Source organism: Poeciliopsis prolifica, unplaced genomic scaffold (genome assembly GCF_027474105.1).
Source record: "Poeciliopsis prolifica strain line A6 unplaced genomic scaffold, Auburn_PproV2 SCAFFOLD049, whole genome shotgun sequence".
Lineage (NCBI taxonomy): Eukaryota > Metazoa > Chordata > Actinopteri > Cyprinodontiformes > Poeciliidae > Poeciliopsis > Poeciliopsis prolifica.
In genome coordinates, this window is record NW_026562424.1 from 2,683,212 (window position 1) to 2,698,317 (window position 15,106).

At 41.2% G+C, this 15,106-nt stretch overlaps 1 protein-coding gene across 3 annotated transcripts; it reads left to right on the forward strand.

Moving 5' to 3' along the window:
- The first annotated feature begins 807 nt into the window (after positions 1-807).
- Positions 808-14,374, forward strand: si:ch211-234p6.5 (pleckstrin homology domain-containing family A member 4). Of its 3 annotated transcripts, none has more exons than XM_055057736.1 (24): positions 808-1,049; positions 3,043-3,112; positions 3,203-3,301; positions 4,090-4,162; positions 4,247-4,347; positions 4,716-4,834; positions 5,036-5,245; positions 5,328-5,607; positions 5,910-5,969; positions 6,183-6,305; positions 6,616-6,675; positions 6,758-6,838; positions 7,710-7,862; positions 7,952-8,050; positions 8,201-8,309; positions 9,265-9,359; positions 10,277-10,381; positions 10,458-10,548; positions 10,756-10,811; positions 11,335-11,469; positions 11,563-11,967; positions 12,688-12,800; positions 12,878-12,987; positions 13,066-14,374. In XM_055057736.1, the coding sequence occupies exons 1-24, from the start codon at positions 1,009-1,011 to the stop codon at positions 14,130-14,132; spliced, it is 3,855 nt and encodes a 1,284-aa protein (XP_054913711.1). In that variant the 5' UTR covers positions 808-1,008; the 3' UTR covers positions 14,133-14,374. The 3 variants fall into 3 exon arrangements, with proteins under 3 accessions (XP_054913711.1, XP_054913715.1, XP_054913714.1); XM_055057740.1 differs by having other exon boundaries at positions 12,883-12,987; positions 13,066-13,176; XM_055057739.1 differs by lacking the exon at positions 6,183-6,305.
- Positions 14,375-15,106: the final 732 nt, after the last annotated feature.

Below are 15,106 nucleotides of genomic sequence, written 5' to 3' on the forward strand. Positions count from 1 at the left end.
TTTAAGAATAAATAAAGGATTTATAAAAATACAGACTTTAACTAGGTCACTCCAAAACCTCATTTTTACATTATATGTTGCTTTGTAAGATATTTTAACCTAATTCATATTGTCAGACCTTTTTTTTCACAGAACTGCATATGATTTATGATTATTAATTAATTGAAGCAATAAGTTTTTTCATCTTATTTGTTTATTTAAGGATTCACATCAACGTTACTATGACAATAATTTACAAAGACTCCTTAAAAGACATGAAGGACAAACAACATTAAATTAAACAGAAAATTTAAATCAACTGCTTAAATTACAAAAGGAAATAAGGAAAAAAGTCACCACACAAAGTATGTTCAACCATTCCAGAACTTATACTGGAAAAAGTACAATGACAGACTATCAACTTAATACCAACTTTCAATAAAGTTTTCTTTTACATTTCCATGATCAGCCATCACTGTCATTTCAGAAGGCAACATATTCCAAACTTATCCACTCATAATAATCCAACTTTTATTAAATTTTTCTGATTATTTTGGTATTTAATGGTCAGAAGTTTAAATTTAAGTTGCAACAATTGAAGATTTCTGGCAGACTGCACACATGAAAAGGTAAACATTGACATTTTTATCGTCTTGAAGCCGTAATATTTGATGTTTAATTCCCTAAGACAGAGAGCAGCTGTTTTATTGTAAGTTCCTGAGCTACAGGCCCACAGCGAGCCAGCGACAAAGAGGCGGTCAATGTCAGGGTGAGAGCGCGAGGGAGGGAGGCTGGAGGAGGAGAAGAAGAAGAAAGACGGGGCTCACAGAGAGTTCAGTGTTTCAGCACCCAGCAGCTTCAGTGCAGGTAGAGCGTTTCAGACTTGGTCAAAACAAAGTGAAGCTGCAGCAAACAGAAAAAGCTTCACCTGTGAACGATTAGAAAGGTTTCACCGGCAGAGCGAGGGCTGAGCGGCGGCCAGACCGGCGGCCGGACCGGACGGGATGCTGTGAGGAAGAACGCCAAGCGATGGAGCTGAAAGACGGAGGCAGGAGGCCGCAGATGCTCAGGTAATCCACCTACTGATCAAACATTAGACTCATCACCAAATATCCTCATGTTTTAAAAGTGGGACATTTAAAAAAATATTCTAAATGAAATCCAGTCAATACATGATCCTTTTCTTGTGTCTGAATCATATTTAGTCAGATGAGAAACTTTTTTAAGGCTACATGTTGGACTCTTACATCTACAAATGAGAAAATGTCCCAGCTTTTCAGTCCAAGCTTCAATGTAATCTGATTTTATTTTGACATTTGAAGCATCAAGAATGATGGAGATTTGCCAATGTTTAGTCAAGAGAGAAAGCATTATTTTCCAGCCATTAAACGTATTCAACATGCTCTGTGTGCGTCTTCACATGATGTGTTCAGTCATCACAAAGCCCACTCTGTGTGCCACACAGACCCCCATTTTTCTCCCCTTCGTCCCTATTTAGCATTTCCAGTCTTCTCCTCCCCCACCCAGAGAACTTGCCTGATTAAGGAGAAGATTTTCCAAATATTTCACAACTCCCACACAACCGGTGGCTACAAAGTGGTTAGCTTCTCCTCGCCTGTCTGACAAAGAGCCGATTGTTTGGTCTGATCGACCCAAAGCCTTCCCAGTTGGGGACTGTGGTCTGGGCTCACAAAGGCTCTGGATGCGGCCAACCCTGGCGGAACCTCGTGGTCTCCCGTGAAGCGGGTCGGGTTCAGTGTTGGGTTTCTCTCGTGATGTTTTTATCTTCAGCTTCATCTGTGGTGATGTGTCACGAACCAGGAAGTCTAAATTTAAAACCGGTTTCAACAGGTGTGACCGAAAAAAAATCTTCTAATAAAAAGTACTTTTCTAAGGTTTTTTAATTATGCAGAAATGGAATTTATGCATAATTAAAAGAAACTACACTGCAAAACACAAAATCTTATCAAGTATTTCTGGTCTAGATTCTAGTGCAAAAACCTGAGTGCACTTGGAATAAGACAAATTAACTTAAAATAAATTTTTCAGCAACATATAAGCTCTGGTTTTGAGTAAATAATTCATTAATATTGATGAATTTGTTCTGGTTCTAATGGCAGATAAATTAACTTTAAAAACATGGGAAAATGTTTGGTTGTAAGTGAAAAGAATCGGCCAGTGGAACAGGCAACAGCTTCAATTGAACTAATTCTTTTTTGCCAATATTAAGGAACTATATCTAGCCTCTATATCTAGCTAGATATTGTCGTACCACCTTATTTTTTTTGTGGTATGAAATTTGGTTACGATATTTACAACACAAAATTTAAAAAAATAAAACAAAATAATTGATGTGCTATATAGATATGGGTGTGTAAATAATTTATGAGATGCATTAGGTGCAGGTTGAGTTCAGGAGTTTAAATAATTTAGGAATTTATTTTAGTTTAAATTTTAATTCAATTATCTAAATTGAATTTCAATAATTAAGGAATTATTTACTTAAAAACCAGCCTCCATATGTTGCTACAAACCTACTTTTAAGTCAGTTTTGTCTTATCTCCAGTGATATTTGTACTGGAAACAAAGAGACCAGAAATACTTGGCCAGGTTTTGTGTTTTTGCAGTGAAACATCAGCTAATGGAAAGCAAAAACCTTTAAAATCCTAAATAAAAACCGTTTGGCAGCGCCGTCCTTTACTGCCCCCCCGGCTGCCAGATTGGTTTTCACACCCTCCTGCCCCTCCCTGTTACCACGGCGACGCAGCTGTCACCTGTCGCTGCCATGCCAGGGATGCGATGCGGCTCAGAATAGAAATGTGGGAGAGTTTCTGGTGGAAGCGGGAGAGCGCAAGGCCGGGCCTGCGGCCGGGGGAACGGACAGTTGACCGGAGGTGAAACGTCTCGGCTGGACGGGAATGTGGAAAATGTGTGAGTGAAAGGGAGTGACGGACTGCTGGTCCAGATATCAGTCAGAACCGACCCACTGCAAGCTCCTGTGCTCCTGTCCACTTTTTATTTTATCTTTGTTTTCTGCTAAAAACTGCTTTCATTCTCTATCAGAATGGACGACCAGGACAGAGTGAGCCAAGCGTCCAGTGTGGCTACAATTTCTTACTTTCCTGTCATGAAGGTTTGTTTGTTTACTTGTTTTTATTTACATGCATGATTTGGTGCAGAGAGCAAACAGGAGAATTAAAACGGTTCCCTCCAATCTGAGCAGGAAAGTGATGGGAAGGTGCAAACGTTTGGGAAAAGATGTCAGGCTGCTAAAAGAGACCCCAACTGTCCCGTGGTCATCAGGGGCTGGCTCAACAAAAAGGTACGTTTGATTCATGCAAGCGCTGAAAAAACTATTTATCATCTGTAAACTTTATCTGGTTATAAGTGAAATGATCTGCCAATAGAACTGGAACTTTTTCCATTGCAATTTTGCGAAATATACAAATTTTGATGCAGTGGGAAAACCGCCTCACTGTAACACCAACAGTTTTTATCAACAAAACTAGATTTTTTTCTAAATTGGCATGTTTCCATTAAGCTAATTTATTTTTGTAATTCCAGTTTGCACAAGTACGTGTTCCAGTTTTTATTAAACAATGGCAGATTTAAATAAAAGAGCTCAGTGTTTCGGCTGTTTTGCCGTTTTTTTTAAGTTTGTTTCAGATTTATGGAACACAACAACTGAAGTTTTCTGCTTCTCCATGTTTGATTCTTGTGTCAAGAAATAAAAACAAGGAAAAAAATTATTTTTGAAGAGAAATTCTTACAAAAATCTAGTTGTGGAATGAAACAAGCCTTGCAAGTTGTTCTGGTTGGATGAAGCCAAACTTAAACTGCTGGCTCTTCATGTAAATATGTTTGAACTGGTGGCAGCATCATGCTTTGGGAGGGAAGCTTTTTCTCATCAGGATCATGGAAGATGAACTTCAGGAAAATCCTTAAACAAACTGGCTGAAATATGAGACTTCTGGAAAAGTTTAGTTACATTTGCACCACTCTGTTGGCCTGTTGCATAAAAATCCTGGTAGAAAAAACAAAGTTAAATCAATCTGAAAACTTCTGCAAGGCGTTTTATCTCCATCTGTCTTTGACTCGCTGCTTCTGCAGGACAGCTCTGGTCTGAAGCTGTGGAAGAGACGGTGGTTTGTTCTCTCCAACTACTGTCTGTATTACTACAAAGGTAGGAAGCAACGCGGCTGCGGCTCGGCGCTGCGGTTCTGACCCGCGTGTTTTCCTCTTTATTGAAATGTTTTCTTTTCCCCAGACAGCAGAGAAGAAACCGTGTTGGGAAGCATCCCGCTGCCCAGCTACAAAATCCTGTTCTGCACGCCGCGAGAATGCAAGAACAGGAAGTTCACCTTCAAGGTAGCAGAAGCTTTGTTCCTCACTGCTACGAGGATGTCAGGGAACGAGATGAACAGGATTATGAGAACTTTTTGTTTATTTGGTGGCTTTTCCTGTAAGCTTTGCATGTGAACCAGATATTCAAAACATGCTTGGTGTGAACACAGCATAAGAACCAGGCCTTCTCGTCCCACATCAGTACATGATCTCACAAATGTGCTTCTGGAAGAATGGTCAAAAATATTTGTGTTTTTATGTATTTATTTATGGCTATTGTCCTTTCTGGATGTGCTGTTCTGAGACTAATTTCTCCTACAGGGGATTAATAAATGATCTTGTCTTATCTGAGCATTATTCAACAGGTGAGTGTTTATCCACTGTTGCTCCAGGTGGTGCACCAGGGAATGCGATCATATTTCTTCAGCGCTGACACTCAGGAGGACATGTTGGGTTGGGTTCGAGCCCTGAGCCAATCAGCTACGATGGAGCCAGACAGCACCATGAACAGGTATGACGCGAAAACAATCCTGCACGTGAGAAATGTACAATTATCATACCAGAGACATGAAATTATCGTATTTTTGGCCTTTTGGGGATTAATGATTGTGTATCGAAAAGAGGGCAAAATTATCGTACAAATGCGATAATTATCGTACACCTGGCGACGCCACATGAACGGCTTTTAATGCAACAACTCTGATCCGTTTAGGCGTTGCTCCAGTTATCAAGATTTCACGCAGCTTGGTGGCAGCAGTGAGTCCATGGACTTCCCCAGATCGCCCACGGAGGAGGAGGAGAGTCCGGCGCAAAAACACAAGCATGTCAGCAGAACCCTGAGCGAACCGGGTCAGCTGAGCCGGAGGGTGGGGAGGTCACAGTCAGAGCACCGGGGCCGACGGAGCGTGCATCACCGGAACAGGTCAGCGATCTCAATCTCACGTCTTAATTGTTTATCTGGGAAACGTCCAGTTTGGTATTCTGCTTTCTGTGATGCTTCAAAGCCCGTCGAACCGAACCCCCAGCCCCCCCGATCCAATCAGGAGAAGAACTGCTTCAAACAGGGAGGACGACGCTTGCGATGAAACCTCAGCCATCGTGGGGTCAGGCTCTTTGGGCTCCAGGGGACAGCTGGGCTCCCGACCCCACACCCCAGTGGGAAGGGTCGACATTCGACCCCACGATGACCCCCTCACTGTGTACTACACTCCTGCCTCCCCTAAGCTGGAGTTCAAGTCTGCTCCCACCACCCCGGTCACAGAGAGGTGGCAAAACCTCAGCAAGGTGAACAAATCACTGTAAAACAGTAGAAGATGGTTCAACTCGAAAATGAAAGTCCATCTGCTGCCATTTAAGTCAACATGAAAAGTGTTTTGGTTTTAACTCATAAATTAACGTTCATGAAGTTGATTTAACAACAAGACACAAGTTGTCTAAACATTGTTTTTTAAGTGCATTAATCTTGAATTGTGAGTTTTAACTTAATGCTGCAGTTTGAACCAAATAATTATCTCACAAAACAGGAGTTATGCATCTTTAGTGAAGCTCTGTTGTAAAGGCATCGTCTCTCTTTTGTTCCTTTGCAGCCTGCAGCCGTTTACGGTTCTGTTCATCACACAGCCAGTGGGAGAAGACCTTTAGCAAAGGTGAGAAAATGACAATGTTGTGCAAAATTAAGCTGCAAAATATCCAAACTAATATGCAGCAGCTGTTGGGGAGGCAACAGAATAAAAAGCCAAAGTTGTGTTTACTTTAAAAACTTCCCATAGAATACAAGACATGGGTTGGTTTTAGTCAACAGTTTGTTTAGCCTGATATTAAAAGTTTTTATCTGATTTCCATCCTGTGTTTTTCTTCAGAGCCACTCCACGGGGGCAGATTTACTGCCTCCTTTACCCCCTGCAGCGAGGGCAGCGCATGCTTCCAAGCCCTCAAAACCGCGTCAGCTTCACCTGCCTGTCTCTGCGCTTCCGCCAGCGCTGGTACAGCCGCTAGATGGCGCCAAACTCCTCCGGCTTTTCGCTTACTTTAACTGTGTCTGGAGTTTTGTGGTGTTTGTTGTGTTGTTTATTTTCAAAGTGTACTATACATATATTTGCAAAGCTGCAACCACGCAAATTTTTAAAAATATTTAAAACATGTTTGCAGCTTGCTGAGGCTTCTGAGCTCAAGTTTTACCCTTTAATACTGATATTAAAGGGGAAATATAATTTCAAAACATAAAATCAAAGAATTGTACATATCTGCGTTTAAAGAATGGTCATTAAATAAAGATTGTGAACTGTTTTCCAGGTGTCTAAATCTGACCAGAGGGATTTGCAACCAGTACGACCTCTTGAAAGTGATGCAGATGTGAGTCCTCTCAGTTCTGCAGCTTTTACAGATGAATAGTTATTTATCTCAGTGGACATGAGCTCGAGGTTTTCCGTTTCAGGCCGTATTGACGCGTCTGTGTGGGTGTGACAAGCTGCTGCAGTCTCTGTCTGTGGAGCTCACCCAGCTACAGAGGGACAAGGTTAGTGATCATCTCCAAATCAAACTTATTTACAAAGCAGCTTGAAAACAACCAACGTGCTGCACAGCAAGAAATAAGATAAAATAGAAACCACTAAAAGGACGGGAAGTAAAAATGTGTTTGAGCCAAAATGTGACAAAAGCATTGATCACTGTCTGAAAAAAAAATTTAATAAAACTCTTAAAATGCTCATTTTATATATGTTCTTCTTCTCAAGAGGAAATATACCTGATTATAAACAAAAACAGATGTTATGTTTGGTTTTTATTTCTTTTATATGTTTTCTAATGGCAGCAGGTAAAGTGGAGAAAGCAAACATCCAAGAATGGAGCCCTGTGGAACACCTGTAGTTTTGTGATGTATATGTTTTTTAGGTGACACCAAATGTAAAACAAATATGTCACAATAATCAATAAATCAATTAATTGCAGGATAAATTAAAACAAACTCAATAATTTTCATTGGTATGATTTTATTGTTTATCTTTTCTTTTTCTGCTACCAAAAACTGGGTGATAAAAGTTTTCAGTTTGGTGCTTTGGTCTCAATCAGCTCTTATTTTGAAGGACAATTTTGTTCGCAAAGACTTGAAATTAAATAAACAATGAAATTGTTTATTTTGGATATTTAAAATGTCTTCCAGTTCCAGTGTTAAATGTTCATCAGGATTTAAAGTTTATTGATCTTTTAAAATGACTATTTTACCATTAAAATCGCAGTACTTAAAAATGTTCTCAAAACAACAATATTATCGTTTATCGGAATAACTGCTGGAACAATTTATCGCCCAGCAGAATTTGTTATCGTGATGAAAAACTGTTCAGGCTGTAGTTCATTTGGAGGATGAGATGACAGAGATGTTTCTGTTGCAGGACAGCGTCCAGTGTGCGCTGGAAGTGTCCAGGCTCCAGGTGGAGGAGTGGAGGACCCAGGGGCCCCGGGCCCTGGAGGAGGCGCTGACCCAGAAGGCTTTGCTGCAGGAGGAGTTGGTTACAATCCGGGCCAGAGTGTGCGACGTCTCACTGGTGTGTAACAAAGAACAAGCTGTGCAGATGTTTGTGCAGTTTAAATATATATATATTTTCTTTTCTTATCATGGTGTTTCTATCTGAAGGAAATGGAGCGAGTGTGGAGTCAGTATGAGAGGATGGAGAGCGAGTTGTCTGTAATCCGTTCGCACCTTCAACACATCTCCAACTTTGGAATACCGCAGGTCATTTTATGCAACTCTTAAAGTCTGATTATTATTCTTCACTTTTGGACATCAGCTAAAATAGTAAAAAAAAAAAAAAGTTGTTTATTTTGATATAACTCTGCCAGTCTGCCGTCCAAACCGTCTCCTGATGTCTCCCTGTCCGATCAGGAGCAGTGTCAGGCTCAGAGGGAGCTGTGGATGATGGAGGACATCCTCGACGGGCTGAACGTCAATCGGGATTATTTCTGTTTCCTGCTGGGACTTCAGACACATCACAGTAAGAATGATCTGCAGCTCAGCCACACGTCTGCTGTCCCTGTGTTAAAACTCAGCGGCATTTCTTAGAGCTGCTCATTACCAGCACAAAAATGGCTTCAAAATGGCTTATTCTGACGATTAATCGAGTAATCAAATAAAAAAATCTAATAAAAAATTTGATTAAATGAAATACTGGTAATTTCTGCCATGACAGCAATATTACAATCAATATTAAAATCGGCTCAAATTTTCATTTTTGTGCATCCCAACAATTACTTTTCTGTAGTTTAGAAAGTTCATCTGTAACAATAGAAGCTCAGTCTGAATAAAAATTGTACAAAAATCTGAAATTATGATCAATTTAATAATAAAGCAGCATCCCCCAAAATCCAGCTTTTAAAGCTCAACTGAACGTTTACATGAACAAACCAAATTCAACCTGAAGGCCTCAGAGCTGATATGGTACCAATATTTCTCCTGCTGATCGATAAATGAAGGCGAATTACCTCAAAATAAAAATCAGAAGATGAATGGATACAAATGAGTTTATAATGTAGCATAAACGGTTGCAGCATCTGTTGAATGCAACCATGATGCACCTAACCTGATTTTTCTTTTAATTGAATTTCCACAGCAGAAAAGTACCAGCAATGTTTTTATACCAAATTTTCTTGTCACAAACAATGTGGTTTTCTTTTGCCAATATTAACATCGGTGTCTCTTTTTGCAAAAAAAAAAAAAAACATGTTTGTTTTTCTATATATTAAAACCAAAAAGTAGAAATAAAATGGTGGCTCTGTAGAAATTACAAATGTCCTTTAGTAGATATACATTAAAAACGAAAACAGGTCATGTGACACTTGTGGCTCTGAATGAGTTTTATTTAGCTGGACTGGGTGCAAAATGAATTGAATGGTAAAGGTTGCAGACTAAAACATAAATGGAGTCGTGAACGAGACGTTTTCTGTCTGCAGTGTTCCAGTTTTTGCCTGCTGGACCTCCTGGACCTCCTGGACCTCCTGGGCCTCCTGCTTCCCCCCCAGAAGGGCTTCCAGTCGGACTGCCACCAGTAAGATGCTCTGCCTCTGATCACAGCTTCTTTTCAATCTATTCAAGTAGATATTTTAAATCTGGCCTGCTCAGTTAACCTGGTGAAGAGGTTCTTTGACAAAACCCAAATTATTGATACATTTTTCTAACTATGAAAGGCATCTTAAGTCAGTACAGACCAGAATCTGGTGGTTCATCTCTGTTTTTTGTAAAGCTTTGACTTGTTAATATCAAATTCAATATTAACATCCAGTTCTGACTAGGAAATATATATATAACAAGAGAGCAGAAAAATATTTTAAATTATTGTTTTTATATTAGAAGGGGAGGCTATGATTAGCTCGTAAGCTGTTTCACATCTGATGTTAGTAAATTGCATGGATATATACATATTTTGTTGTTTTTAAATAGCCCATAATGGCAGCAATTAAAATAAAAAAACAACAACAGATATCCAAGAACTGAGCCCTGTGGTCCACCCAGAGAACAGCATCTTCAGATTTTCTCAACTTGTAAAAACTGGTTTAGTAGATTTATGTTTTGGTGATGCCTAATTGAAACCAAATTTAAAATAAAAAACATAAATACACACAACAACTAGAACAACAGTTTTAGTTTGACTTTGGGAAACAAGAATGAAAAAAGTAAATATTATATATTCGAAGAAGCGGTGATGATTACTTTGTAAATGTTTGTCCTGAGAACAACTCAAACGCAAAACCTCTCCGCACTCTGCTCAGCCTTCCTGTTAGTCTTGCTCTCTCTCACTTTTGAGCAGCCTGAAGGAATCACTGATATGTTTCTGGCTCTTGTAGAAATAAAATGTTCCTTTTGCATAGCTTTTCTTACATCTGTCGTTATATAACATCAGGATTTTAGCATTTGTCTAGTGTTTCCCCGGTGAGTGTTTCATCAGCGTGTGACAAACGTCTGCAGGATTTGGAAGAAGAGCCTCCGCTTCGCCCTCCGTTACCCCTGGAGCTTCAGGAGAGCCACCGTGCTCAGGACCTGGGCCATGTGTGGCCAGAGTCACCGTACGAGGTGGGACTTTTATCATGGTTTATCACCAGAGGAAGCAGAGAAACGATGCCGCGTTCATCGTGTTTTTATGTTTCAGGGAATCTACGAGCATCCTGCTGATCCTGCCGACAGAAGTGGAAACAGCCAGCCTGACCTCCTTAACGTGAAAGCACAGAGAGATGCAACCGGTTGGCACCAACACACACACCAACAGAAACAAGGACACTTTGATTCTGATGTGTGCCGTGTGTTAATATCTATTAATAACAGCTTTGATGTATTTTTCATTGCAAAATCCTAAACTGCGTTCATTTGGGGAGAATTTTTATTCCTCTTCTGACCTTAAAGCCACTTTCCATGGTGTCTCATGTTGGTTATTTTTCTTTTTTATTCAGAATCTCAGTCTGGTTCAAAGTGGATCCCAGCAGAAACAGCCAGCCAGCCAACAAAGGTTTAATTCTTCTTCATTTCCGCCATGATAATCTGTGATGTGGGCCAAAAGACGCTAAATATAGGAACAGTAAAAGCTGTTTTGTTTTGTTTTGTTCCATTGCAATCACAGCCAAATTCTAATTCTTTAGTTCTCCCATCCTGGCTGCAATTAGGCCATGTTGCAATACCAGCTATAGACAAGAGGGGGCGCCAGAGGCTCAGGTTTCAACACAACTGCGTTATGGAAGACACACACACACACACGCACACACACACACACACACACACACACACACACACACACACATACACACACGCACACACACCACTACACATACACACGCACACACACCCAAAACACACACACACCCACACACACACACACACACACACACACACACACACACACACATACACACACACATACACACACACACACAATGCTTTTCTTGCAGTTTTCTGCAGAATGCTGGAAATAATTAACCTAAATCATGTTTTAAATCACAATTTTGTATTTTAAACAACTTATGTTCTTATCTTAGAAGATGAAAATGAAGATGAGTGAAGCAGAGCAGATTGAGAGGATGAAAAGAAATCAGGAGAGATTGGCGAATAAGAGGAAACCTCCAGTGGCGACTCCAGGACCCCAGGATCAGAGTCCAGACACAAGACAGGAGGTCAGGCCCACAATATGTTATTTTTAACCTGATTAAGATATAAATACATGTGATATTATGTCATAATTTAATGAATCAACTTTAATTTGCCAGGCCCCGTTTCCCTTGAGGGTGACCCGCGTTGTCACAGCTGTGCTGCCCTCGTCGCTCGTAGCCAGAAGAGTTTCCATCGAGGATCCCCCAGCTGAGCTCGACGCTCCGCTGCCCGAACAAATCCTGCCGGAAACACAGCAAAAGCAGACGGAACCGAGCAGAAAGCCCCTGAGCAAACCTGCCAGGCGGCTGCTTACGGAGAGCCCCGACGCAAACCAGGCTGTCGGCGAGCCGCACCAGGATCAAACTGCAAAAAAGGCCAGCAGAAAACACCCGCCGGCGTCCAGGGGCCCCAGAATGGAGCCACTTCTAGAAGTGAGCAGAGGCGAAGGATCAGAGAGCCCGAGGAGTGAAGCGCAACACCTGATGGGGTCAGGAAGAGGTCAAGGCAGCGCAGACGTCAAGGTGAGGAGGGAGCCATCCGCTTCATCTCTGCAGTGACTCCAGTACTTGAATATTGATACTCACGCTACAAACGTACTCCACTGCGTGTAAAAGTTCAGTCAAGTTAAAGTACTGAAATCAGAATCAGCCTTTGTTTTCATTGTACGGAAAACACAACAAAATTAATTTCAGCACAACAACAAAAAACAACAAAAAAAGACAAAAACAACATAAGGCTTTTTTTTTTTAATAAAAATTCTGCAAAAACAAAAAGTCTTCACAAGTATTTTCGGTCTAATTTCTAATGCAAATGTCTTAGTTCACACGAAATAAGACAAAACTTACTTAAAAGTAGCTTTGCAGTGAAATACAGAGGCTTGTTTTACGTAAACAATTCCTTAATATTGGTGAAAAAGTTCCAGTTCCCCTGACAGGTTATTTCACTTGTATCAAGACATTTTCCGATCTTATAAGTTCATTTATCCGCCACTGGAAGAACAACTTTGTCATCAATAACAAGGAATTATTAACTTGATACAATGGCTGCTGAAAAGTTTCCTTTAAGTTAGTTTGTCTTATTCCAAGTGTACTGCAATATTGGCACAAGATGATGGGAAAAATTATATCTCACTTTCATCTGAAAACACTTAAGTACTAAAAAGCCCAAATTATATTTTCAACTATCTTCTCATTTATGTTCTAAATTTCCTTTGATTTACTCAATAAAACTCCTCTGACCAGGCAGCTGAAGAGCCGTCGGCTGCTGACTTCGACCTGAATCCTGGTGTGAGCTCTGAGCAGCGAAAAGCCAAACTCCGACGAGTCGAACGGATACGAGAAAGAGTGATGAGAAGGTGGGTTTGCTTTGGGTAAAATATGCAAACGTCCACAGAAGCAAGCGTCCACAAATTGTTTGTCGTCCGTTTCTCAGCGCAGCCAGAGAAAGTTCTACGACAGACAATCAGCGTCCAATCAGGAGAGAGAGGAAGGAAGTTCACCGGGCTCCCTCTGACTCGGCTGAAGGAAAATGGCCAACAGCAGGTACTGGAACAGAAAGAACCAAAATAAACAGAAAGTGACTGAGTTCCTAACAAATTATTCCCTCTTTCTAACCTTCAGAAAGTCTTGGCTGTCTTGATGACTTCAGCAGATCAGGAGATCTGCAAGGTGCAACGTCTCAGGGCTGCGATGAAGTTAAATCTAAAAGTCAGGTCCAGACTGAGAACAGAGCACAGCACAGTGGGAGAGCAGAGGTTGCCAACAATAAGAGCAAACGCTCACCGTCTCCCTATCACATCTCATCCATGACCGTCTACCAAAACGACGGAGGCAAAGGATTCATGAGCTTCAACGATGAAGAGCAGGAAAACCCGGAAGGACTCACTGCAGAAGATAAAGAGGAAAAACTGAAATCTTCCCACCTGAGAACAAAATGGTTCCTGTCGACCAACCAGTGGCAGGGGTTCATCCCACTGCAGATGGAGCCGCTGTCCATCGAGGAGAACGAGGAAACCGACACCCGGCCGGGCTCTGATGACGCCAACGACCTCAGCCAGATGTCGGCGGCGGTGAGCGAAAGCCTGCAGAAGATGAAGGAGAACCACTCGCTCTTCTATAAGATCGCCTGCGACATCAGCATCTCAGACTCAGACATAAAGAGCGACGATCAAACGTCCTCCAGACCAGAGGACGAAGAAGTTTTGGTCATCGAAGAAACGGCGAGGGCCGGTGACGTTGGGACGCCGTCTCACTCAGAGAGTTTGGACGGAAGAGGTGCAACATCTGAAAAGAAATCTCTGGAGTTCACGACAGAAATGCAGGACAAGACTCTGGTGGACACAACATGTGATCCAGCAGAGCAATTAGGGCAGGAAGATGAAGCAAAAGTTTCAGAAACGGGAGGTTTTGTCCAGGGGACGGATTCCACTCAGGCACTGCATGGACACACAGCGACAGAAGAGAAACACTGTGTGAAGAAAGAGTCAGAAGATCTGAACACAAACCAGGACAGATGTGAGGAAATAAAGAAACGTTCCAAAGGAAGTAAAGAGAAGAAGACGGATGAGGAAGACCGAGGAAATAGACGCTCCATCGGGGCATCGAACGCTGACTGTGATGGAGGAAGAATCATCCAGAGCGCGACCTTTGGAAAGCCGAGGGTCACCGTCCTCAGGACGAGTTTGTAGATCCAAGAAAAGACGCCGTCCCATTCTAACCAAAACTTCATGACACTTTATTTGGATTTCATATGATAGACCAAATCAAAAGAGGGTATAAGTATAATTTGACAAACATAATCTGAAAATCTGACCCCAGAAACTTTTGGTACCTCTGGAAAACCTGCAAAGGTCCAGAGCAGAGAAAAGCCACAGGAAGTCCAACATCCGTTTGCTACTAAACAAAATGCTATGAGGGGCTAAACACTAACACCTGGGGCTAAACACTAACACCTGGACACCAGGTGGAGGAAGCATCATGCTGTGGGATGTTCTTGTTTTCAGCAGGTCAGGGGAAAACTTGTCAGATTATATGAAAGAACAGAAGCTCAGGACAAACTGGCTTAACTCAAAACATATTAACATGTTAGAACGACCTAGTCAAAGTCCAAAAGATTTTTGGTAAGATTTGAAAATTGATGTTTATGGGGGGAATTTTCTATATCATGTAGTACTTTGTTTTGGTCTTCATCTAAAATCCCATTAAGGCCGAATGAGGTTGCAGAACGAAACTTTTCCCTCGAGGTTTTGACCGACTGGATTGGACTGGGCCCAGTTATGAGAATGTATAACAGCAGAATAATGTATAACCATCAATAAACTTGAATGTTTTCATTTTACAGAATATAAAGGAGGATGTTGGACGAAATCTGTCACCAGAAATGTTATTTGTTCAAGTGGAAGTGTTTTTTTTTTGCAACTAGACAGGTGCAATCAAATTTCCTATTTAAATGCTAACCCCTCCATTCCTTTTAATGTAATACTCACTGAAATTATATTTGATGTCTGTTTCTGTTGGCAACATAATCCTGTTTTTATCACTGTGAAAATGTGCTTTATTTGTATCTCAGATGTAATAATAATAATAAAGAAGAAGAAGAAGAAGTGTTGTGCACGCTGCGGCTCCAGCTGCTGTCAGAGCTTTACATTTCATCCTCCACCCC